General features: G+C 42.4%; 1 protein-coding gene across 2 annotated transcripts in view; it reads left to right on the forward strand.

Moving 5' to 3' along the window:
- The window catches only part of TPK1 (thiamin pyrophosphokinase 1), an 805,392-nt gene that overhangs the window by 398,478 nt on the left and 382,030 nt on the right, over positions 1-24,884 (forward strand). For both annotated transcript variants that reach the window (XM_077491603.1, XM_077491602.1), the window contains exon 7: positions 4,175-4,321. In XM_077491603.1, coding sequence (XP_077347729.1) covers positions 4,175-4,321 — 147 coding nt within the window. The remainder of the gene's footprint in view (positions 1-4,174; positions 4,322-24,884) is intronic.

The raw sequence follows: 24,884 nt of genomic DNA on the forward strand, positions 1-24,884 counted from the left end.
AGATAAATCTTGATATATTGAAATTGGCTTGCCTTCAAAATCTATTTTACCTTTAAGTCTGCCTTGCTTAAGAATGGACTCCTTTATTTGGTAATCATTGACATAGCAAATGATATCTCTAGGTAGTTCAGAATCCCTTCCTTTAGGTTTAAGTGCCCTATGAATTCTGTCCATGGTTATAAGTTCAGTTTCAGGCCTGTCTAGTAATTTGTTAAATAAAGAGGACACCGTAACAGTAAGCTGTGCATTTTCTACACTCTCTGGAATTCCTCTCACCCGAAGGTTATGTCTTCTGCCACGGTTATCTAAATCTTCAACGTGTCTTTGAGCCTCCCTCAGCTGAGCAGTATGAGTATCAACCGTGCGGGATATCCGAACGATCGAATCGTGCTGTCTGTGGGATTGCTGTTCTATCTTCAGCACTCTGTTCGTAATTGCCTGTAATTCTTGTCTGAGATCCGTTATGGCAGCGGTAAGTGTATCCTTAATGTCCGTTGCAACCGCTCGGAGATCCTGTATAGTTGGTTGTTGTGTCGCTGACTGACTAGTTGCCATATTGACTTCAGTGGGCGCGAGAACGATGTCGTGAGGAGAATGTGAGGAGGCCGCTGCGGAAGCGGTCGTATTAGGCCTGAGAGACCTCGATAATTCCGGTAATTGTCGAATATTTTGACCTCTGCTACCTCTCGGTGATCTGGAACGGGATGCCGAAGTATTCCGGGAGGCAGTCCCCATAATCGAAGATACTTTTCGTTCGGTTAAAATCCCCTATAAGGTATAATGAGGCGACGGTCTGACGGAGTGAAAGATTTAGGCGGCCATCTCCTCTCAAGGCAAGCCACGCCCCCATGTTTGTGGTTTTTGTTCCGTATAACTTGTAATTTCTCTGCAGGTGGGATTCATACGTCCGTCAGTTCTCGTTGCTGCTGCGCCTGGTCAAGTTTTCCTCATTTCCTGTTAATCAATTTTTCCCCCGTTGCAGTAAGTGTCGGGGGGTGGGTCACCCACGTTTGGGGTACGAGTGTTTTATCACTTCGGGGGCACGCAGGTTGCTGGGTTTCAGATTCTCGAGGGGGGGTGGGATGAGGTTTCCTGGTCAGTTTACTCAGGCCAAGGGTTGGTTGGGGGTGGGTTGTCACGCCACTGCAGGGTCACCCACTACGTCTGTGGGTGTCATACGGTTTGAGATGTTCGTTTTTAATTGTCTTGAGCAGTGGCAAGTCTCCTCAGCCGTTTAGTCACATCAGGGCACGTTCATGTATTGGCGGGTAGGTTTCGTTCATTACCTGACACGTTTTCAGGTTCGTAGGTTGAGTCACGTAGTTTCATCTGTTTTACGTTTCATGCTCGTTTTTAAAGTCTGTCATGGTTTCAGTCCCGTTCATATTTTATTGTAGGGCAGGCATCAGGGGCCAGTCGCAAGCCTTGTTCTGCCTGGGTTAAAGGTTCTCAAAGGTAAGTCAGGTTTCTGGTTTGTCGTTCTCTTGGTTTGTCGTTTCCTTGTTTTGGTGGGTTATTCGCCACTACGCCGTGTTTCTATCTCATGGTTAGGTTTAGCGGGTTGAGCGTTTCGTTTTTAAGTTGGCTTGGGCAGGTGGCAAGTCTCCTCACCCTTTATTTTAAAGCAGGACTTTCCTCTCACGGTGGGGCTGTTGTCTTTCATTAGGGTAGTTGCTTTAGTTTTAGGGAACATGTCACGCTTTCAGGTTCAGGAGGCCTGAGTCTTCGTTTTTCATTGACCTACGGTTCGTAGGTTTTCTCGGCCTCCGGCAAGTTAGGGGATACAGGTCTTGGGGGGTCGCGTTTAGGGGGGGTTCTTGGGCTCAGATGGTGGCCGGTGGAGGGATCAATAGGTGGTTGTTGTTTTTCATGCTTGTTCATTTAGGATATGTTTTTTGTTCATTTAGGATATGTCGCAGACTGCAGATATCGATGATTTTGCTTCCATTTCCTCTTCCCCTGCCAGGGGTTCGGATCAGGGCAGCTCGTCTTCAATGAGGACCTGGACTGTCCCGAGATTGATGGTGGAATTGTGTCTTAGGGGGGTCTCTTTCTCGGCTTCAGCCCGCAAGGCGAAGCTTTTTAGACTGTTATTTCCTACCTCTTCAGGTTCTGGTGTGGAGCAGGCCACCCTGCGTACAGTGTCACCTTCCCTTTTTTCAGATCCAGGCTACCCTTAGCTCAATCTCTAACTATCGTACTGTGCCACATATTAACCACTTGCCCTCTGCATGCAGATATACGTTAGCACAATGGCAGTGGTGGGCAAATGGGCGTACCTGTACTTCCCCTTTAATTGGTGGGGATAGTGTCGCGCACGCACCCGTTGTAGACAGTGTGACCATGCCTGTGGGACCGGTGGACTCGATGTACACTTGTCTCCCGGTGATTGTGTCACAGAGGCGCCGAACGGGGGAAGTGCCTATGTAAACAAGGCATTTCACCATTTTGCCTTAGGACATGGCAGAGATCACTGCTCCCTCTCATCGGGAGCGATGATCGCTGTCATGTGACTTGAAGCCCATCCCCCCACCATTCAAATCACTCCCTAGGACACACTTAACCCCTTGATCGCCTCGTAGTGTTTAACACCTTCCCTGCCAGTGTAATTTACACAGTAATCTGTGCTTTTTTATACAGCTGATAACTGTATAAATGTCACTGGTCTCAAAATAGTGTCAGAAGTGTCTTATGTGTCTGCCATAATGTCGCAGTCACAATAAAAATCGCAGAACGCCACCATACTGATAAAAAAATGAATAATAAAAATGCCATAAACTATCCCCTATTTTGTAGACGCTATAAATTTTGCACAAATCAATAAAGGAGAATACATATCGGCCTAAACTGATGAAAAAAAATGTTTTTTTAATATATATTTTTGGGGGATATTTATTATAGCAAAAAGTAAAAAATATTGCTTTTTTTCATAATTGTCGCAAATTTTTTTTGTTTATAACGCAAAAAATAAGGTGATCAAATACCACCAAAAGAAAGCTCTATTTGTGGGGAAAAAAGAGGCCGATTTTGTTTGGGTGCATCGTTGCACGACCTTGCAATTGTCAGTTTACCGGTTCCCGACCGGCTCCTGCACATATACGCCGGAAAAATGGCACGGCTGGGCAAAGTAACGTATGTTACTTTGAATTTCCTGACGTGCACGCGCGCCTGGCGAGAGCTCCGTGACCATGGTCGCGGGTCCCGTGGACTCGATCGCTGTGGGGATACCCGCGATCATGTCACGGAGCTCAAGAATGGGGAGATGCCGATGTAAACAGCCTCTCCCCATTCTGCCTAGTGACAGCACACTGATCGTCTGCTCCCTTTCATCGAGAGCAGCAATCAGTGTGGTGTCACACACAGCCACGCCCCCATACAGTTAGAAACATGCCCCTAGGAACACTTAAGCCCTACACTGCCACCTAGTGGTTAACCCCTTCACTGCCTGTGACATTTTTACAGTAATCATTGCAATTTTATAGCACTGATTGCTGTATTAATGCCAATGGATACCAATTTTGTTTGGGAGCCACGTCGTACGACCACACAATTGTCAGTTAAAGCAATGCAGTGCCAAATCGCAAAAAGTGCTCTGGTCAGGAAGGGGGTAAAATCTTCTGGGGCTGAAGAGGTTAATAACCGAGTCTAAATATGATGTAACAATCATATTGTTACAGTATATATACAGACAAAGCCTTCATCAGTGTTCACAGGCTTTGTTTTATCATAGGAGCTATATTGCCAGGGCTTTTCCAACACAAACTGGGAGGGTCCCAGCAAATTCAGACAGTTTAGAAGCCGTGCTGGAGCAATGAGGCATTCCATGTATACCCAAAGTACCTTTGTTGAATTTTTCAAATTCCCTGAACTTTTCCACAGCAATTAATATATATTTTGTTTATGTGTAATACTAATATATTAATAACTGTTAGTATATGCAGCACAGTTCACTTACACTGGTATAAACTTTTACTTTTTCTATGTCAAATTTGTTTATTTCCTTTCTTCCTACTGTGCATTCCATGTAAACAACATGCTCTCTCTTTATGCTTTCTTGAATAAGTCATCAAATAAACAAATGTCAAGCCGTGATGGTAGTTTCTGATATGTTCTTGGTTATTTCCAAATTTATCTTTGTCTTGTGTATTCACACACTTTTATATTCTTTATTAAGGTGGATGTCATTGTTGTTCTGGGCGGACTTGGGGGACGTTTTGACCAGATTATGGCTTCAGTGGAGACACTCTATCATGCTGTCAAAATCACCTCCATCCCAGTATTAGTGATTCAGGATTCATCTCTTATCTATCTTCTGCAGCCTGTAAGTACAAAACTGTCAGCTCTCCTGACAATCATTGTTATAAGTTTATTTGCCATACAGTGGATATGTGGTGATTTATATGACATTCATGTCTTATTCCTGTCATGGAAGGATCATTAACTATTTCATGCACAACCATCATTCTTAAAAAAGTTTTATGTTTAATAAAGCTAATGCAACAGAACAAGAAACATTATGACGTACTGACCAAAGTGTTTATGAAATCATTTTATAGCCTGCAAGATATTCACAAACCAAATCATAATTATATGCAGGCTAGCACAAACTCAGTTGGTTGAGTAGTTGATAGTTCTGACCAGCTATTGATTTGGAAAAAAAAAATGGAAATGTTGGAGGTCAGGGGAAAATAGTTTCTTCATTGTATCATCCTTCTTTAACTCTTGTGTACCAAAATGATAATTGAGAGATGCACGTAGACAGTGATTGTGTCATGTTAAAGCTGTAGTAAACCCCTGCATTTAAACAAAACAAAAAAAAACCACATGTAAGGCATCACATACTGGCACATTATGAAATACCTTTGAATGAAGTCCACCAGCGGCACACATTCACTGCTGACAGGGCTTCCATCTTCCCTTGGTCTTTCTTTCCGGGTTCACAGGGTATGAATGTCTGGAACTGCGGTGACATCACTGGCTTCATCCAGGGTGAATATCTTATAAACCGTGTACGTTTAGGAGATATTCATTTTACCTACATGTAAGCCTTATTATGTTATAAATTGTTATAATGTTATAAATTGAGTTGCAGTTTGGTGAGAAAGATAAGTATTTGATCCCCTACCATCCAACAATAATTCTGGCTCCCACAGACTGGCTACAGTATGTGTCCATGTGATACAAACATTAGTCCTATCAATTTAATAAGGTGCTCCTAATGACAACTTATAAAAAAACATCTGTCCACAGAATTTCTTTCTTCCATTCAAACCTCATCATGGGCAGGGCCAAAGAGCTGTCAAAGGATGTCAGGGACAAGATTGTAGACCTGCACAAGGCTGTAATGGGCTACAAGACCATCAGCAAGAAGCTTGGTGAGGAGACAACTCTTGGAGCGATTATTCGCAAATGAAAGAAATACAAAATAACCATCAATCCTCGGTCTGTCACTCCATGCAAGGTTTTGCCTCATGGGGTAAGGATGATCATTTGAAAAGTGAGGGATCAGCCCAGAACTACACAGGAGGAGGTTGTGAATGATCTCAAGGCAGTTGCGACCAGTCACCAAACAAACCATTGATAACACAATACGACGCCATGAATTGAAATCCTGCAGCACCCGCAACGTCCCCCTGCTCAAGAAGGCACATATTCAGGCCCGTCTGAAGTTTGCCAATGAAAATGTAAATGATTCAGAGAAGGATTGGGAGAAATTACTGTGGTCAGATGAGAACAAATTTGAGCTTTTTTACATTAACCATGTTTAGTGGCTGACCCTAAGAACACCATTCCTACAGTCAAGCATGGAGGTGGAAACATTATGCTTTGGGGCTGGTTCTCTGCTAAAGGTACAGGCAGAGTTTGTCGCATTGAGGGGCCAATGGATGGGGCCATGTATTGTAAAATCTTGGATGAGAACCTTCTTCCCTCAGTCTGTTGTGGGTGGGTCTTCCAGCATGACAATGACCCAAAACATACCACCAAGGCAACAAAGGGAGTGGCTCAAGAAGATGCACACTAAGGTGATGGAGTGGCCTAGCAAGTCTCCAGACTTTAATCCTATAGAGAATTTATGGAACCTTAAGGAATGAGAGAAGATTTGTAAAGACGAGTGGATCAAAATCCTTCCCGAGATGTGTGCAAACCTAGTACCAACTACAAGAAACGTCTTACCTCTGTGCTTGCCAAAAAGGGTTTCTCCACCAAGTACTATGTCATGTTTTGCTTGGAGATCAAATAATTATTTTTCTCACTCAACTGCAACTCAATTTATAACATTTGGATCATGCATTTTCTCTGGATTTTTGGTTCATATTCTGTCTCTATCATTTAAAATACACCTATGATAAAAAATTATAGACCCTTTAACTCCTTTGTAAGTGGGCAAACTTACAAAATCTGCAGGGGATCAAATAATTACTGTCCCCACTGGGAAAAAAAAAAAAAAAAACTTCTATTTTTTAGTTCCTGTTCTCAACTTATATATTAATAGCCGGATATTCCGTTATCAAATTAGGCAGGCTTATGCAAACTACAAAATAACCACAAAAAACGTATATATCTTATGAGAGTACATGACAATAAATAGATTTTAAGCTGGGTTTTTGTCCATATACTGGAGTAGGATTCTATTATAGCCATATAGGGTGTCTTGCTTCTTGACATCAATGTCATCTCTTGGGTGTAGAAGCAGGTGCAATCTTTTTCATTAACGCTTGCTGTTCCATGATAAGGGAGGGGTGGGTTGTGCGCATTATCTATTGAGTATGAGTTTAAGGCTAATAAGCTTGTTTGAAACATGTACTTATATATTTTAAAAGCATATATAGAATAGACATTTCATTGTGATATTTCAATCCTATCCATTACAGTTCCCCCCTTGGAATGTCTATTACAAAACTGTCCCTCATGCTAATGTCATATCCACCTGGCCCATTCTCCCTGCAACTCTTTTGGGCTGTATATAGAGAAGAGCAGTGACTTATTCACTACCCCCCTCGATACAGCTTGGAGTGGGGCAATCAGGTACTGTCTGTCCCTGTAATTCTATGGTGTTGCATCTTGGGGAAAGTGACTGTAACAGAGCGTAACACATCTTTGGTCAAATCCTCACGTTTCTGGATGGCTAAAGTCACTTTATATTATATTATATTACACACACACCCCTTTTCAACTAGGACCATAGCTAAGGCCATACGGTTTTGGAAGGTCATATGTGAAGCGGCTTCTAGTTGTTCGGCTAAACCTCGGAGTGCATCTCTGGTGTAATTAGCAAACCTTTGTTGGTTGTAGTAGATGTAATTTATCCAGTCTACATTCTTATTTACAGTGATGATGGGGATCAGAGATTCAAACCCTGCTGCTACTTGATCTCTTGCTTTGAACTCATCTGGGACCCCTCTAGGGACTCCTATGGCATCTATGTATACATGAGGGTCAAAGCTTCCTGCTGGGGCACTCTTACGTCTCCTGTTAAGTCAGGGTGCGTTGTTTGCATCTAGTTTTAGGTTCTCTGAGAGAATATGCAGAGGCATTATGGCCTTGGCCAGTGCACATTCTCCTGTCCACTGTCCTGTCAATCTGCTTCTGATTTTTATGCCTCTGCAGATCCAGTACACGTTTCCCAAAGACTGGACTTAATTTTGCACCAGATCTGCAGAGGCCTCACTGTAAGACCCACAGAAACCCTTGGTGAAATTCCCAAGAGATTTCCCCACTCCCTGATACTCCATAGCATGTGTAATTGCCAGGATATATGGTGATACTTTCTCCTGGCTTGAGGATCTTGGTGACTATGGGATATTCCTTCTTCCATTGTTCACACAAGGCGTGGTCAGTGGCTGTGTTGGTAAACAGGCTGAGGAAACATGTCTCATGTTCTGGGAATATGTTCCCAAATGTGGTCTAGCCCCCCGAAACACATAGCAATTGGTCTTATTGTGTTTCCCTACACTGTACCTCATCCACTCGAGCCACAAGTTGAAATTTGAGAAACTGTTTTTTGCAGCCATAGTATCTTCAAAGGTAGGGTCTGCTATGGCCACCATGCCCTTTAATGTCTGTATATGGGGCCTCAGGGGGTTTGAGCTAGATGTGGATTGGGGATTGGATTGGGGAACTCCCTACTCTGGGTTGTTGAACATATCTCTCAGTTAAAACTGGGATACCCACTCCCCCACCATTGGTCCAGAACATAGGTCCTGGTGTCTCCTGAGCTAGGATTCTCAATGGTCAGCCTGAACTCTTTGGTGTAATACTGATCTGTGTGCTTGTTCATTGTAATTCTATCTAAGAGTGACTTCCCATTTTTGTCTTATCTATTTTGGGCATTTTCAGGTTTGTACCCCCAGTGTTCCAAAGTGTTTAATGAGTTTAAGGTGCGGGTGATATATGCGGTACAACATATAAAATATATTACAAAGCTAAACTAGTTACAGGCATGCTCTGCATGTGTGGGGATGAGGTGTGTGCCTTTCCTCCAATCAGCTGTCTCGTAAGCTCTCACAGTGTATAGCAAGTATCCACACCCACAGGGGAACCAGGAAGAGACAATTCTAACAGGACAGTTCTAAACAGTACATAAAGCCGAATACAGCAGATATACATGTACAACTTATGTAGGGAGATTTGTTTCATCTCTGTGTATCATCTGAGGCTGTTCACTTCACTTGGTATATGTGAGGGTTTACACCCACTTTAAAAGTTACATTAATTCCAAATATTTACATTTGGGACTATCCTGGTGCCAGATCCATATCCAGAAAGTCAATTTCAATGAGAAAAAAATCTAATTGTGTCACAAAAAGTATGTCACAAAATGTTAGATATACTGTACATTGATAGATAAAATTATGTAGGCCATATGTTCCAACATGCACAGAAAAAAGTAAAAATTGACAGCTTCAGCCTACAGTCCTCCTTTTTATCATACTTGACTGTATATGTTCAATTCCGCATACATCATAAGACTGTGTTTTCTATACATGTTTCGTGAAATTCATTCACTTACTCAGGAGAGTATGGATGAAATTTAAAAACAAAATATAATAATAGATTGGAATCATCCCAAACATGTAACATGTATCCATCTAACATTGATAAAAGATATTTTACTTACATTCATGTTGCACATTAACAAAAGCCTATAATAAATAATGTTTTAATTTTTTTTTTATCATGGTCCTTTTTCTGTGTAACAACGAATGCTTGTTTATGCAAGTACCGACATATATCTGTGTACAGCCATTGATTTGTACGAGTAGAAGTATGCAGCACCAGTGGCTTCCCGGCCGAAATTACACCCAAATATCACATAAGGTCCTAGGCACAATATAAATATATATTATAACACAATATATGTGCAGTCCACCAAATATGGAAATCCCTCTGTGGCAGTAGGGACTATTGTGAATTATGCCCTGCATTATAAATGCCCTTGAAGTGTTCAAAAGTGCAGATATTGGTTTAGCCTGTATTTGGGGATGTTGGTACTGGCAATGGAGATTAGCTAAAAAAAACAAAATAATGCAATACACAGAGATATGGGAAATGGTAAAGACATAAATGCGTACACACACATACATCCACACAGGTTGAGCTGGATGAACTGGTGTCTTTATTCAGCCATACCCACTATGCATACATAGTAGTTTGTAGGCTGCAGGGGCCCAGGTGGTAGGCACGGCACACACCGATTGAAGTTGCAGAAATTGTATTATCAAAACATTTCAACATACAGCAACAAAGTCTATGCAGCGATTAGAACTGGTAGCCACACTCACAGAAGGTTATACAGTAATTGCAAAAAGAGATACATGACAACCTGCAGCACCTGGTGCAAGGGGATGGCTGGAAGGCAGATGCAGCAAGGAGTAGTGCGTAAAGGTTCCCCCTTAGAAGCCCTGGTGACATTTCCTATGCTGCGACTCCTTCTCTGGAACCTCTCGCTATTCTGGGCACACTCTGTCCTGTCCCTAACCTAGCCACACACAAAATATGTTCCCGACTGCAGTGGGGCAGTGCTTTTTATAAGAACTGCCCTCACTAAAGATCGACACAGGGGTCACCAGGGTGGCAGCATCCAATCGGACAGCAGCTCACCCAATGACACATTCCAAGGGGAATGTGCATTCCTTCTTCCACCACTCTCTTTGCCGGACAGCTGCAACAGCACCACCTGTGCAGGGAGGCCATACTGCACCTGCCTATAAGTTATTATGTAACTACTTTGCACTGACGTGTTTCACTGCCGGTCATGGTGCAAGAGGTACCTGATATGAAGAAGACACACAAGCTTTGCATTGGGATAAATTGGCAGTCTGTTTATACTGTATGTAAAGCTCAAACCTTTTGTTAGGTTTTGGATATCATTTGAAAGCGTATGCCACTGCCAGCTTTTTATTGATCTCTGTGACCTCTCTGAAGAGATTCACTGTCTCTTTATACTGGCAACCACTGTCTCTGGTATAGAAAGGGGACAGAAATTAAATATTTTAAAGTTTTCACAGAAGTAAGAGGTAAGGGAAATCTTCCAAGGGGGACATTTAAGAAATCCTGACAGATATTTTAACCCTACCCTATCCAAAATAATAATAAAAAATGCTTTGATTTTACACACAGTATCTCACAAAAATGAGTACACACTTCACATTTTTGTAAATTATTTATTATATCTTTTCATGTGACAACACTGAAAGAATGTCACCTTTCTACAATGTAAAGTAGTGAGTGTTCAGCTTGTATAATAGTGTAAATTTGCGATCCCCTCAAAATAACTCAACACACAGCCATTATTGTCTAAACCTCTGAGCTGGTGGATGTTAGAGACCTTGCGCTCCTCCATCTTCTGAGGATGCCCCACAGATGCTCAATAGGGTTTAGGTCTGGAGACAGGTTAGGCCAGTCCATCACCTTTACCATCAGCTTCTTTAGCAAGGCAGTGGTCATCTTGGAGGTGTATACAGGGTCATTATCATGTTGGAATACTGCCCTGCAGCCCAGTCTACGAAGGGAGGGGGATCATGCTCTGCTTCAGTATGTCACAGTTCATGTTGGTATTCATGGTCTCTTCAATGAAATGTAGCTCCCCAGTGCCTGTGGCACTCATGCAGCCCCAGACCATGACACCCTCACCACCATGCTTGACTGCAGGCAAGACACACTTGCCTTTGTACTCGTGGCCCATTTTCTGAAAGGAGGGGATCATGGTTTGCTTCAGTATGAACAGTACATGTTGGCATTCATGGTTCCTTAATTTTCCCCAGTGCCGGCAGCCCAGACTATGCCACTCCCACCATCATGCCTGACTGTAGGCAAGACACACTTGTCTCTGTACTCCTCACCTGGTTGCTGCCACACACGCTTGACACCATTTTAACCAAATAAGTTTATCTTGGTCTCATCAGACCACAGGACATGGTTCCAGTAATCCATGTCCTTAGCCTGCTTGCCTTCAGCAAACTGTTTGCGGGCTTCTTTGTGCATCATCTTTAGAAGAGACTTCCTTCTGGGATGACAGCCATGCAGACCAATTTGATGCAGTATGTGGTGTATGTTCTGAGCACTGACAGACTTACCCCGCACCCCTTCAACATCTGCAGAAATGCTGGCAGCACTCATGTGTCTATTTCCAATGACAGCCTGTGTGTACTCAACTTCTTTGGTCAACCAGGGTGAGGCCTGTTTTGAGTGAAAAACCACTGTATGGTCTTGGCCACTGTGGTGCAGCTCAGTTTCGGCTCTTGGCAATCTTTTTATAGCCTAGGCCATCTTTCTATAGAGCAACAATTCTTTTTTTCAGATCCTCAGAGAGTTCTTTGCCATGAGGTGCCACGTTGAACTTCCAGTGACCTGTATGAGAGAGTGAGAGCAATAATACCAAATGTAACAGACCTGCTTCCCATTGACACCTGAGACCTTGTAATATTAATGAGTGGCATGGCACTGGAGAGGAAAAATGGATAATTGTGCCAAATTTGGACATTTTCACTTAGGGGTGTACTCACTTTTGTTGCCAGTGGTTTAGACATTAATGGCTGTGTAAGTTATTTTGAGGGGATAGCAAATTTGCATTGTTAAACAAGCTGTATACTCACTACTTTACATTGTAGCAAAGTGTCACTTCTTCAGTGTTGTCACATGAAAAGATATAATAAAATATTTACAAAAATGTGAGGGGTGTACTGTTTAGTTGGAGGGCCCTGCATGTTTTAAGTTAAAGCTGGCCATACATGGTTCAGTTTTTTCCAGATCCACACGTTTGAGTTGGATGGGGAAATGCTCCCTGTATTGCCCTTGTGTTCTGATAGTGCCGTCAGAATATACAGATCAGCTGTGCAGCCAATTGGTTGCATGTGCTGATCAAGCACCAATATAGTAACAAACCCATTCATGAAAAGTTGACTGATAAATTAACTTTTCCTGAGCGAAAAGGTCATAACTGGATCACAATTCACCCAGTTCCTGCTGAACCGGCTGAATTTAGTTCCATGAATGGCCAGCTTAAGCCTCCACTTACAGATGGGAGAGGGGGGGTGGCAAAAATAGTCAGTTGAGGCATGTCTGTTGAACCCCCCCTCCTTAAAAGAGAAGTATAGCCTTACTTCTATTGTGCACTCCTGTGACTCTGAGTCAGCTTATACTGTACCAGTCTATTGCCTACTGTCAGCTGATGTAGGAGAGCTGCTCCAGGCTCAGGAAGGATCCCAACAACATTGTCAGATCCACTCAGCTTGCTGATTGACAGTTGGCTCTGGCTCTCATCGTGGCTGAGAGCCAAAGCCAGCTGAGTCCGCCTCTCTACAGCCTGGTGCCCCAGTGAGCACTGGAGAAAAAAAAAGAGTGGAGACAGTCACAGATCTCCACTCTGAGCCATACCAAAACTGAGCAATCAGCAGTAATCACTTGGCTATCGGGCTCAGAGCCGACATGCAACACATGCAGCATCACACATTTACAGCTCAAAGATTAGGCCTGCCTAATGCAAGTTAACATTAAAAAAGTCTCCGTACCAGTATTTTATCCTATGTAGAAAGTTTTTAAATGGCTCTTGAACATTATAGTTGTTTACCTTAATAGCATATCCTTGTGATAAAAGGGGAAGTGAGTCTCATGCCTTTGTAAGTCCTGACTGACTTCGATGTTGTTTTTATTAAGACGGTGAAGAGCAGATTAAATATACATGTTAATTATAATAATTCTCAAATGTATAAAGTTTCATAAAAGTAATTTCTGACAGTGCTCAGACTTCATCCATAGAAAGACATATTTAGATGGAAAACATCTGAGAATTCAGAATATATCCCATTATAGTAGCTCGTTTATTTCATGGAAGCTTAGTTTTGTAAACCGAGTCTGTGGACAATATTTGTGAGATGTAAATATTTTTTCTGGGAGCACTCAACTAGAATGTATAAAGATTAAACTGCTATAACACAAAAACACACATTTGGATATGGATGACTATGCGCTCAAAACAAATACGCAACTTAAAATGCACATTTTTAGCTTTTTTATGACCACCAAGAGCTGTTAAGAAAATAAAACGTTTAAAATAACACGTACTGTAAAATGTTTTGTAAAAAGTAGAGAGCTAAGAGACGATCAACTAGTCCACAGATTAAAGAGAAGTTAGTAAAGCCCAAGGGATTTTACAGTATGTGAGATTTATTCCTGTAAGACTGCAGCTTGGTAAAATCTTTCAGCTGTAATTGTACTCGAAATACTGTAGGCTGATATTCAGAGGTAATGAGACAAGTATAGCGTGACATTATTACTACTGGCTCTGCAGGTTAGCTAATTTATACCCCAGTAGGTAGGCAATACACATGTAGATCTCTCACAGAGAATGACAGTCGGTGAAACATCTTTCTAGAATTGATTGTGCTATTCTGTTGGGGCCTGCTGTTATGTGATGCTTGTGTAGAGAGGTGTGTATGTGTAAAGCATTAATTCCTGGTGGCTTTTCACTCTTTTTAACTTTGTTGCTGCCCACATAACACATATATGTGACAGCAAAGAAGCTGGACTTTAACACCCACACACCGCACATCTGCATCCATGGGTATGGGAGCTTTCTGTGCTAAATTTGATCCCCCAGCACAATGAAAGACAGCTCTCGGTCTCTGCTAATGACTGGTAGCCAGTGGGACTGGCTTCCACTGGTGGCCGCTGTAACAGTCACAGTGGTCACATGATCCCCCCGGTGTAAAGACCTTTTTAAAGATATGCCAGGGCTGCATGGAAAGGGGTCAAGTTATGTTGAGAGGGTTGTTTCTTTTTTAAACGTTGATACCTATTGATGCTACCAGTAAGGGACTTTTTCCACTAAGGTGATAACACTTACATTTTGTTTGTCTTTGCAGTAGCAGCAATGTGAGCCTAGGCTATGCTGCCCTGTTTATTGTGAGCTACAATGCAGACACACAGAATACCTGCACACTAAACCATAACCTTTCTTCAGGACCCCATGCATGCCTGCCCTCTACAGAAGCAATACAAGGTATTATGGGGTATGTAGTGCTGGGAGGACTGACTATGTCACTGCCAAGGGTTTTGGACCTGAGGCTAAGACATTGGTGCACATACCAGAAGTTGCACAAATTTCAACAGGGTAGTGGTGATTTGCATCTGTGTCTGGGCACCAAGGAGAGGGTGAGAACAATGCTTACAAGCTTGTACACCTCTGGTCCACTGTGGCCACAGTCCAAAGTTTGTGCTGTTCAGGGGTGAGGCTTGCTGTGACTTTGATATCTATTTGCTGGCTTTTGAACTGTGAAATGTGAGTGTAAAGGTTGAAGTGTTTTAATAAATTGATTCCTACGGTTTTACACTATTGGAGCACCTTTATTATTTTACATGTGGAATATTTGAATTTGCACAATGAATGATTGGAGCAACGGTTCACTACTTGCTGTTTGCTGATAAGCGCTTAAGCCTGATACAAAAGTGCAGGCATTGATTGGGAGTCGGTGAGTGCATTTCTTAAGGGAGAGGAATCACTGATCACTTTGGTGTGGTGGATGGAATAAGAAGAGACATTACTTTAAAGGACACTCTCATGAACTTTATCTTAATTTTGTTTGTTCTCTGACACATTTATTTGGTTCACTTATCACAGGGTGATACAATTGTTGTTCTCACACATGTTGTTCATACCATTTAATTGTTGTCACGTTTTAAGCGCCACTATTTTTCCTTTTTTATGATTTTAGTTTTAAAAGGTAAACTATGATTTGCACTTTACATTTTTTCAAGTGGCAGCTCTAGGTGAGGGAGCAGGCTTTGTCTAGGCGCAGCGGTGGGTATTTAGGTAAAGAGTGGACATTTTTGGAATACCTGCAGTTTTGTGTCAGAAATTTCAATGCATTAAAAAGTAATTGGTAATATTAGTATTATTATTATTTAATCAGTAAAGTGATTTTAAAGTCTCCATTTTTTTTTTTTTTTTATTAAGTTCAGCTTCTAATCATTTGGCTTACTTGGTATGCCTCCTTTTGCTATGTCAAATGTTGCCTTTTCTACAGTTACTTCTAATTGCTGGCCTCACTCTTATTAGATTAACTCCTTTCCCCTAAAGTACCTTATGGAGCCATCCTTTCATGCACACTCCTGGGATTTGAACTACTAATGTGATAATACGGCCTGCCCCAACATGGACAGGTAGTCCAAGCTGTAAATGGTCAAAAGAACCACCTCTCATCCTCCTCCCAGTGCGATGATGGGCAGTGACTCCCAAGGCAGTGCACATCAGTTTAATCAGAATATTAAGGGACACACATATTTACTAGTGCAATGTCTATGGGACAAAGAGTCCCTGGTGCAAAGATCATGCCACGTCTGATGAGCTTTGCTCAGCGCATGCCTCACTGCAGAGAGGGTACTGCTGTAAACAGCTCCCAGTAAGTGCCTTTACAGTACTGTTTGGAATGACATGTTTTAGTTAGCACACTTTAATACCTGCAAACAAAAATATTTTAATTGGATTTTATTTTATTTTAACTATCAGATTTTTGTAAACAGTCTGGGGAATTAACTAAGCTTCGTGCACCATTTTAATGTCAGGAATTTTGTGCAACAGATTAACAATACAGTCAAACCCATTACAGAACTATCTGCGTCACCCACACCTTTCTGTTTGAGAGTGAAATAGAAACTAGTGCAGGTCTGCCCCTAGTTAAGAGGGAACACAACAGTTTCTATAGTAAATTGCTGCAGATTTCCTGCCAGGTCTGACCTGTCATTTGGGATGTGAGCTGTCAGTAGACAGCCATACCTCCCAACGTTTGAACTTCAGAATGAGGGACACTTGAGGAAAGAAGTAACATTGCACACAACTGAAAATGTGGGCGCGGTCAAACGTCTGACTGTGGGAGGAGCTTAAGGTGCACCATGAAACAAAACTCGGGCTTCCTTGTACCTATAAAATGTGCTTTTATTATTGTTCCACAAGCAAGTGTCTCAAGGATACATACACACCTCAGCACTTCCATTTAAAACAAGGATAAAATAATGCAGGGTTTTAGAGTGCATTACGTAGAGAATGCATGGTTCTGGGATGAGTTATGTACAGAGTGCAGGGTTCTGGGATGAGCTATGCACAGAGTGAAGGGTTCTGGGATGAACTATGTACAGAGTGCAGGTTTCTGGGACGAGCCATGTACAGAGTGCAGGTTTCTGGGACGAGCCATGTACAGAGTGCAGGGTTTTGTGACGAGCCATGTACAGAGTGCAGGGTTTTGTGACGAGCCATGTACAGAGTGAAGGGTTTTGTGATGAGCCATGTACAGAGTGCAGGGTTTTGTGATGAGCCATGTACAGAGTGCAGGGTTTTGTGATGAGCCATGTACAGAGTGCAGGGTTTTGTGATGAGCCATGTACAGAGTGCAGGGTTTTGTGATGAGCCATGTACAGAGTGCAGGGTTCTGGGATGAGCTATGTACGGAGTGCACTGTTCTGGGATGAGCTGTGTACAGAGCGCACGGTTCCAGGATGAGCTGAATGCAGAGTGAGGGTTCTAGAATGAGCTATGCACAGAGTAAAGGGTTCTGGGATGAACTATGTACAGAGTGCAGGGTTCTGGCATGAGCTGCATGCAGAGTGCAGGTTTCTGGGACGAGCCATATACAGAGTGCAGGGTTCTGGGGTGAGCCATGTACAGAGTGCATTGTTATGGGATGAGCTGTGTACAGATTGCAGGGTTCTGGGATGAGCTGAATGCAGAGTGAGGGTTCTAGGATGAGCTGTGTACAGAGTGCATTGTTCTGGGATGAGCTGTGTACAGCGTGCATTGTTCTGGGATGAGCTGTGTCCAGAGTGCAGCGTTCTGGGATGAGCTATGTACAGAGTGCAGGGTTCTGGAATGAGCTGCATGCAGAGTGAGGGTTCTAGGATGAGCTATGAACAGAGTGCAGGGTTCTGGGGTGAGCTATGTACAGAATGCAGGGTTCTGGGATGAGCTATGTACAGAGTGTCGGGTTCTGGGATGAGCCATGTACAGACTGCAGGGTTTCTTGGATAAGCCATGTACAAAGTGCAGGGTTATGTGATGATGGGAGGGGTAGTAGTAGAGGGCAGTATGATGGGTGGGGTGGTAGTGGAGGGCAGTATGATGGGAGGGGGTGGTAGTAGAGGGCAGTATGATTGGAGGAGTGGTAGTGGAAGGCAGTATGATTGGAGGAGTGGTAATGGAAGGTAGTATGATAGAAAGGGTGGTAGTGGTGGGCAGTATGATGTAAGGGGGTAGTGGAGGGCAGTATGATAAGAGGGGGTGGTAGTGGAGGGCAGTATGATGAGAGGGATGGTAGCGGAGGGCAGTATGATGGAAGGGGTCATAGTGGAAGGCAGAATGATGGGAAGAGTGGTAGCCGAGGGCAGTATAATGGGAGGGGTGGTAGCTGAGGGCAGTATGATGGGAGGGGGCAGCCACAGTGGAGGGCAGTATAGGGCGACAGCATGACTGGAGGAGGCCAGTATGACAGAAAGCAGAGTGACAATAAGCGTCCTCGATGCACTGCACTGCAGGGAGCATTTTTCCTGGAATTGCCTTCAAGCGAGATCAGGAGTCGGGGGTGGAGTTGCCGGCAGAACTAGTGGTCCTAGGTACGGATGACTGTTTGACTCTACACTGTGGATGCAGCTAGTGCCAGGCTGGATAGGAGGGCCGGTGGGGTCAGCATATCGGAGAACCGATCCTTCTCCTGCAGCCGCTGAAAGTCATCTCCGTAACCTAGGACTGCTAGCTCTGCCTCCCGACTCCACTCTGGCTCAAAAGTGCACTCTGCTGTGAATACGTTGTCTCTGCCTCTCTCCTAGTGACGTCACTGGTTGCTAGACGTGAGGCGGGCCACAGCTAGCAACCAGTTTGGGCAGTGAGCCAAGGACCAGAGTGTAAAGCAAAAGGGTCACTGTATTGTCCCGGAATGAAGGTGCCCGGGACAGAGCTGCCAATTGCGGGACTGTCCCGGGCAATCTGGGACTGTTGGGAGATATGGACAGCCAGCTCAAATCATTCTCTCTGCTCATGCAGTGATTACACTAGATGAGCAGAACCTAATGGGTTAACAACCCACCCCCCTCCCACTCTGAGCTGAGCAGAGGGCAAGGGCAAGCAGAGGGATTACAGCATGCAGTTCCAGGTCTCCATTCCCTGTTCTGCCTATCACAGACATGGAAAAACATAGAGCTAATCACTCCTAATTAACACAGGGGCTTGTGCCACTTTTGATAATTAGGAGCAGCATCTGCTTAATTCGTTATCCTTAGATGAGTGGTAAAACTTGAGCTTGCACCACTCTTTGTTAATTCCCCCTAGTGTCCAAATCAGGTACATTGTTTGCAAACATTTGGCTACTTTTAACCCTAAATCTGAACACTAGGCAGATATAAAATACACAAATGAATGCAGCTTAATATGTAATTATTTACCATTATTTTTTTTATATATATTTTTTTTGTTGCAAGCATTGTACGTACCTACATTTGACCTAGAATCAGTCTCTTACGGCCCATGTACAGGGGACTACAGCAGGTGAGGAAGAAGCAGCATAAGGAGCCAATTAGTTAACATGCTCAAAAGAAGCTGGCTGTAGGAGGAGAAAATGGCGTGCCAGAAAGATGACCTCATGGCTGTGCTGCTTTTCTTTTCACTAACAAGTCACAGGCTGGGGCGGGTCCAGAATGACCTAAACTGAAAGGAAGTAGGTTGGATGATGCTGGCCATCAGACTGAAGACATCTAGTGGCAGAAAAGAAAGTACTGAAATCTCTGGATTCTGGACTGAAGCTAAATATTGAAGCAAAAGCTGGTTTTATTTTATGTTTTAATATTGTGATTTTGGCTGCAGTTCTCCTTTTAGGTTACTTTCATTTTTCTTTAACCAATTTGTCACATATATTTTTTACACATCTCCCTTATTTTTGTATCTTTGTGTTTATAACAACCTGGATGACTGTATTTTGGAGACAAAGGGATTTCTTTGCTAGTGGCAAATTGGCTGTTCACTTTGCAAGAATTTTTTAAGGAAAATTTCCCCAGAGCTTAGTAAATAAGGTGAAGTTCTGCTGACATCCATCATCCAATCATGTTGCAAACAAAAATGTTTTTTTCTTTTCCTTGTATGTGATTGGGTATTATTTGCAAAGTGAAATTTCACCTCATTCACTAAGCTCTGGGGCACATTCTCTTGCAAAGTGTGACTTCCCTTTCAAAGTGAAAAACCTATTTTTCTTTAACCACTTTCAGACCGGACCAATTTGCTGGTCAAAGACCAGACCACTTTTTGCGATTCGGCACTGCGTCGCTTTAACTGACAATTGCGCGATCGTGCGACGTGGCTCCCAAACAAAATTGACGTCCTTTTTTTCCAACAAATAGAGCTTTCTTTTGGTGGTATTTGATCACCCCTGCGTTTTTTATTTTTTGCGCTATAAACAAAAATAGAGCGACAATTTTGAAAAAAACGCATTATTGTTTACTTTTTGTTATAATAAATATCCCCCAAAAATATATAAAAAAACATTTTTTTCCCTCTGTTTAGGCCGATACGTATTCTTCTACATATTTTTGGTAAAAAAAAATCGCAATAAGCGATTATTGATTGGTTTGTGCAAAAGTTATAGCGTTTACAAAATAGGGATAGTTTTATAGCATTTTTATTAATAATTTTTTATTATTTTTTTTTTACTAGTAATGGCGGTGATCAGCGATTTTTATTGTGACTGCGACATTGTGCGGGGACCCATCGGACATTTTTGACACATTTTTGGGACCATTGTCATTTATACAGTAATCACTGCTATATAAATGCAGTGATTCCTGTGTAAATGACACTGGCAGTGAAGGGGTTAACCAGTGGGTGGCAGTGTAGGGGTTAAGTGTTCCTAGGGGTGTGTTACTAACTGTGGGGGGGTTGGGCTTTCATTTAGTGAACACTGATCTCTGCTCCAATCACATGGAGCAGAGATCAGCGTCACTAGTTGCTAGGCAGAATGGAGAAATGTTGTTTACAACGGCACTTCTCCATTCGGCCGCTCCGTGAGACGATCGCGGGGATGCCCGCGGCGATCGAGTCCGCGGGGCCCGCGACCGGACTCACGGGGGTCCCGACCAGTGCGGGAGCGCGCCGCCGGCGGCGCGCTCCCGATGGCAGGGCGGCAAATTTAAAGGGACGTACATGTACGCCCATTTGCCTGCCCGTGCCATTCTGTCGACGTACATCATCGTGCGCTGGTCGGCAAGTGGTTAATAAACCAACCCCAAAGAAGCAACATGAAGCTAGACCAATGGAATAGTGTTACATTCGGTAAAGTTTTATTTAGGCCCACTTTTGTTTTCTTGGTAATTGTGTCTATTAACAAGGGCACCTTAAATTCTGATAACAATCTTGGCATTTAAAAGAGCACAAGGCATTTGCCAAGCATCTGAAAGGAAACTGATGCGACCAACAATAATAACTCTTCAATGTAGAAAGCTATTTCTTTGAAAGTTAACCTTGTACCTTGGGCTGAGGAAGTAATGAGCCATAGATACCTAAGGCTGGTATATTGGCACCACCATTCAGCAGTTTACACACAGACATCATGATCGATGAGAACTGTAGACACTAAGAATTTTAGACTCATTATTTATATGAAATACAACTCATTGATTTCACGACTACATTAATATAATAAATGATTGATATACAATGAAAGTCCCAGCCACTTAACAGTGAATTGGGTGTAGAGCACTCAAGTTGTGAAATGAAATGTAGGATGAAATTTAGCTTTCTTTTTCCTAGGGTTGTAAGTGTGTCTTCAGAGCTGATTGCTGACTCAGTAAGCTCAGATACTGTTTTTTATTTGAAGATTTATGTATATCATATCATATTGCGTGCAACAAAGAAAATAGTCTGACTTATAGGCCAAGACTAAGCCAGAAAGTGCCTAGTCAACCCCAATATAGATTTGTGCTACAGTGCATTCTGATAAGGCCAAGACCACACTTGTAGCTGGAAGGATGATGTAATAAAATGTAATGTTTAGAGTTAGATTCTAATATTGGAGGGAATAAGTGAGTTTAGGTATGTGTGAGATATTTGATATATACAGTACCTTGAAAAAGTATTCATACCCCTTGAAAATTTTCATGTAAAAAAAGTAATATATTTTATTGGGATTGTGTGTTATAGACCAACACAAAGTGGCACATAATTGTGAAGTGAAGGGAAAGTGACAAATGGTTTTCCATATTTTTTACAAATAAATTATCTGAAAAGTTTTTAATTGTAACATGACAAAATGTGGAAAATGTCAATGGTAGGAATGCTTTTTCAAGGCGCTGTGTGTGTGTGTGTGTGTGTGTGTGTGTGTGTGTGTGTGTGTGTGTGTGTGTGTGTGTGTATATATACACACACACATACACAGTATCTCACAAAACTGAGTCCAACCGTCACATTTTTGTAAATATTTTATTATATCTTTTCATGTGACAACACTGAAGAAATTACACTTTTCTGCAATGTAAAGTAGTGAGTGTACAGCTTTTAAAACAGTGTAAATTTGCTGTCCCCTCACAATAACTCAACACACAGCCATTAATGTCTAAATCGCTGGCAACAGAAACAAGTACACCCCTAAGTGGAAATGTCCAAATTGTGCTCAATTAGCCATTTTTCCTCCCTGGTGTCATGTGACTCGTTAGTGTTACAAGGTCTCAGGTGTGTTAAATTTGGTGTTATCACTCTCACTCTCTCATGCTGGTCATTGGAAGTTCAAAATGGCACCTCATGGCAAAGAACTTTCTGAGGATCTGAAAAAAATAATTGTTGCTCTACATAAAGATGGCCTAGGCTATAAGAACATTGCCAAGACCTTGAAACTGAGCTGCAGCACGGTGGCCAAGACCATACAGTGGTTTAACAGGACAGGTTCCACTCAGAACAGGCCTCTCCACGGTTGACCAATATATTACCTATATTACATACTATACCTATATTAGTTAAGGTATGAGTTGTAGCAATACATTCATGAGCATTTTTCTATCATGTGTCAGCCTTCGTCATGACAGCCTGTGAGCCTTGAAGGAGGGGGGGCATATTGGCCTATTTTAAACATTATTAATATCCCAAATAGCAAGCAATTGTGCTTCAAGTTTGAAAATGACCTGCTAAGCTATTCCTACACTTGCCAGGCTTCATTGTCACACAATTGCAGCAAGTCTGCATTGCATGACACCAGATCAACTTTCTTTGCAAATTTTCTGCATGTTTGCTGCACGTTCTGGTTCAGTTATGTTATGCAATAATCCCCCCACAGGGGTCACTGTGGCTGAGTGTTCATGCTGTAAACTTGCAGAGCTCTTGCTGTAGACTCACCACTGCAACTTTGCTCTTGCTAGAGACTTGCCACGCAAATTTGATGAAAATTGTAAAAGTGTCAACTAGAACTTGTGGTTCAGTTGCTCAGCAAGTGTACAACTTGCTAGTGAAAATGTGCAGCAAGATAACACAGACTTAAAATTCAAAACTGGGTAATATGCAAAAGGAAGCACTAAGTGAGTATCACCAATAAAATTATGCATGGAATTATGACATACATTGTGATAAAAAATATTAATATATTGCAGTGCTTGTGAATTGGCATTCAAGAGATAACAGAGTAACAAAACTCAATCCAAAATTGACATGTGCAATGGTTGCAACACGGCATACAAAAATCATATGAATTCATATGAAAGTCCCATGTAGAAACACATAATGAAAACTGTGAGCATAAGTGGATAAATATCTTTTCAGGTTGTTTGATAGTATAAGCCTCCACCACGTGGATCACCCAGTGTGCTCACATGAATTGGCTGCTTACCAGAAATAGTTGACCACTTTTCCTAAAAAGTAGGTCTGAAGCGCTTTTTGCAGAACCTGTCTGCTGGCTATGATATGTTTTAAAACTGCAAAAAGGGGGGGCTTCCTCCCACCAGAGATCATATGTGTAATATATGCTGATAAATGATAGAGGAACCAAACATAGTGAAGTCCTGTTTATAAAAAAAAATAAGATAAAAAAACGCCAAATGGCTTGCTTACATAAATTGTGCCTTTGCCCGACACAGAGGCTGTGCGCATGTCTGGTGGTTTGGATGTGTCCTCGCGAATGAGCTGGTGGCGGCATGCGTTCCACCTCACTCTGCACTCAAACCAAAGGGACTGGATGTGTACGTAACCACAGCGCCTCGGCGTACGTTTCGTATTCTCTCACGTCATCAGGAAGCGTTTATTGGTTATTGCTATCGTCTGAGTTATATAGCGAGAGTGGGCATCTCACCTAGAGGGAAATTGTTTGAAATGACACATTCACAGCCACAGTGCCAGTTTACAATGAGAGATAAACCTGTCACAATTTAATACTTAAAAAGTATATATTAAAATATATTCATTTAAACCTACTGGTTATGTTTGTAAACATAGAAGTTTATTAAGAAATTGTAATTCCTAGATCTTAAAATCAAAGAGCCTAAATAACAATTGCATGATCATATTTAGTATAATTAAAGAAACAGAAGAAACCTGATATTTAGTGGATGTAGCGAATACCCCCCCCCCCCCCCCCCCCACTGCTGTGGCATGTTATCGTGTTTGCCCCTGTAGCCTGGTATATCTGAATCTTAAAGGAGAAGTATGGGATGGGTTATATAACCAGTACATATTACATTAATCACATATCGTCTAATCTTTTTTTTAAGTTTTTACAGCATGTGCACATGAACTTTCCTTCAGCTGGCAAAAACGGTCCATTTTCTGTTTGAAAAGTTTTCAGGGAGTGTATACAACTACAGCAACACACCCCCTGCCTCTGCCCCCCCCCCCCCCCCCCCCGAGATACGTGGCTGTGCTGTGAACAAGAACGTTGGTCACATGGTTCTGTTTCCATAGTAGTAGGACCTCACATGGGAAACAGAAGCTGACTGCTTGGCCAGATGGTAAACCATGTGCCTCTAATCTACTGATGAGAATATGAGATAAAAGTTTCACAGGCTTGTCAGGATCTTTAGGGCTCCCTCCTTCCACCCTCCTTCAGCCCCCCCCCCCCCATTCCCCCCCTCAACCAGCGTCAGTCTGCCCCAGTCAGCTCTTTAGAGCGGGCTGCGAGAGGACTAACACTGGGAGGCTCTTATGACAATACATATTAAAATACATCTTCATAAAATTTCCACAACAATGTAAACACAAATTCTGCTACACATGGTTGGGTATGTATGAAACTTAAGAACTTCACTCAAACAAGAACTATACATACATTCCTTGCAGACATACTGCATTCTGATCCATGCATTGTCCATGTATGGACGTACACTCCGATTGTAGATCTGTGCAGGTCTGTGAAGCTGGCCACCTGTCATTGATTTGAACA

Source organism: Lithobates pipiens, unplaced genomic scaffold, assembly GCF_037356315.1.
Source record: "Lithobates pipiens isolate NorthernLeopardFrog02 unplaced genomic scaffold, aLitPip1_a1.2 Scaffold_19, whole genome shotgun sequence".
Lineage (NCBI taxonomy): Eukaryota > Metazoa > Chordata > Amphibia > Anura > Ranidae > Lithobates > Lithobates pipiens.